This window comes from Apium graveolens, chromosome 10 (genome assembly GCF_009905375.1).
Source record: "Apium graveolens cultivar Ventura chromosome 10, ASM990537v1, whole genome shotgun sequence".
Taxonomy (NCBI): Eukaryota; Viridiplantae; Streptophyta; class Magnoliopsida; order Apiales; family Apiaceae; genus Apium; species Apium graveolens.
The window spans coordinates 93,890,925-93,893,173 of record NC_133656.1 but is presented as its reverse complement, the minus strand read 5'-3'; the positions used below and the strand labels follow the sequence as shown (position 1 = coordinate 93,893,173).

Sequence of the window (2,249 nt, the reverse complement as noted above, 5' to 3'; positions counted from 1 at the left end):
AACTTTTGGTTTCACTTATTTATTCATGTATATCTTATAATGTCTGTTAATTCTACTAAACTTTTGATTACACCATTTATTCATGTTATACTTCTACATGTATTATGCCTTTATTAATAAACGAAACCCCTTTTTAAATGATACTATTAATTTTGGTTTTAACAATTTTTTGTACCACCAACTTTTGGTTTCACTTATTTATTCATGTTTATCTTATAATGTCTTTTAATTCTACTAAACTTTTGATTACACCATTTATTCATGTTATACTTCTACATGTATTATGATTCTATTAAATTTGCTTTTATTTTTGCTATCTTATACTTCTACATGTCATATGATTCTATCAAGTTTGGTTTTATTTTTATTTCCTTATACTTCTACCTATTAAATTAGGTTTTATTTTTTTCAACTTTTTGACTTTAACCTTTTTGTTCCTAATTCCCTTATGTGTTGCTAATTAAATATATTATACGTGTTTGGTTTCATCAATTTTTAATTTCACCCTTTTTGAATTGTATTATAACTCTAATTGTATAATTTTTATTCTTCTTTTACTTTTATATGACTTATAATATTATATGTATTATTTTACCTGTTTTTTTAGTTGCAATTTTTATATTGATTTCAACTCAGTAATCCTATTTCCCATATGACTCAATAGTATATTTTAATAAAATAATTAAATTTTTGAAATCGTATAATAATTATAATCTTTTTATTATAATCATAACACAAATATCGTACTGAATAGTTTGGGTTGGATTTTCTGAGTTAAAGTTAGAAATTTTGACATCGCACTTATACTATTATGATTTTTAAAAATTATTTAAATAAATTAACTCGGCCCGTGCGAATATCAACTAGTTATAATAATAATTGGATACACGTATAATTATTATTATTTTTTTAAACGTAAACAACTTCATTCAACTTAAACAATCAAAAGAGAGAGCCTCTAACACGTAGGTGGAGACGTGAGAATAATAAAGGAATTAGCTAAACATGGGTTTTTTAGCAACACTATGAGCTACCCTATTAGCAATTTTCCGGATAAAACGAACAGAGACAGATGGTAAACTCTGCAAACCTTGCTTACACTCTTCTATCACCTCACCCACTTCAAGAAGATTAATCTTGTCTTTCTGGATAGCATCAATACTGAGCAGAGAGTCCGACTCAATCAACACCTTTGCACTGCCATACTGACCCTCCTTAATCCAAGACAACGCCTCCCTAACCCCTATCAACTCAGCTTCGAACACAGAATCAACCATAGGGAAACTGCCAACCTTACACGCAATGAACGAACCCAAGTGATCCCTCATAACCATTCCTACAGAAAAAAACTGAGCGTTCGGGAACACAGAAGCGTCTACATTGAGTTTATAAGAACCTGGTTCTGGGACTTGCCATTTAGACTCGGCTTTCTGCACTACACAACTAGCCTGAGTAGGGAATGTCACTTGAGTTCTTCTGGCTGTCACCCATTCTGAATACAACATAAAGCTGTTATCCATGGCGTAACAACTTTGTTCTCCCATACTTTCTTGTTACGCCAAAACCACACCCCCCCACAGGACAACACAAATCTTTGACACTTCATCCCCAGGTGCAGAGCTGATCTTACCTAAAAGCCAATCATGGGCATTCTCAACTTCACTCCAATCATACCATAAACCAACATGACGCTAACAATCCACTGCAAAGTCACAATCAAAGAACAAATATGCCATGTGCTCTACATCAGACAAGCACATCGGGCAAGTAATAGGAACCCATAAACCACGAGCACTAAGCCTTCTTCTTGCTGGGATAATATTACGACAAAAACGCCATATAAAAACCTTTACTTTCGGAGGAATTTTCAAATGTCAAACTCTCTTCCATCCTATACTTTGAGGGACATTAACACTACCAAAACGATTATTAAACCAATAGTGATACCCGGATTTCGCAGTGTACACACCATTATTTGAACCTGTCCATACCACCTTATCAGCAATATCTCGTTGGGGAATATGAGTAGCTAAAATAGCCTTCGCATCTTCTTCGAGGAAACATTCTCATACCAGATTAATATTCCATTTCCTCTCATTAGGATAGAAAAAACTCGACACCAGTTCATTCCTTCCTTCATAGAAAGTGCTCTAATAATTATACACGTATAATTATTAATCAATTCAATTATAATTATGTCTTGCATCATCATGCTCATCTAATCATCTTGGGCAACCCAACACATTTTT

The 2,249-nt window shown here is 32.9% G+C and overlaps 1 protein-coding gene across 1 annotated transcript; it reads right to left on the bottom strand.

Annotated features, from left to right (window-relative positions):
- Nucleotides 1–995: 995 nt before the first annotated feature.
- Nucleotides 996–1,520, bottom strand: LOC141690759 (uncharacterized). Its single transcript, XM_074495531.1, has one exon. The coding sequence runs from the start codon at nt 1,518–1,520 to the stop codon at nt 996–998; it is 525 nt and encodes a 174-aa protein (XP_074351632.1).
- Nucleotides 1,521–2,249: the final 729 nt, after the last annotated feature.

Bases quoted from the DNA above. Each gene is read 5' to 3' on its own strand.
- LOC141690759 (XM_074495531.1), bottom strand. From the start codon at position 1,520: ATGGATAACAGCTTTATGTTGTATTCAGAATGGGTGACAGCCAGAAGA.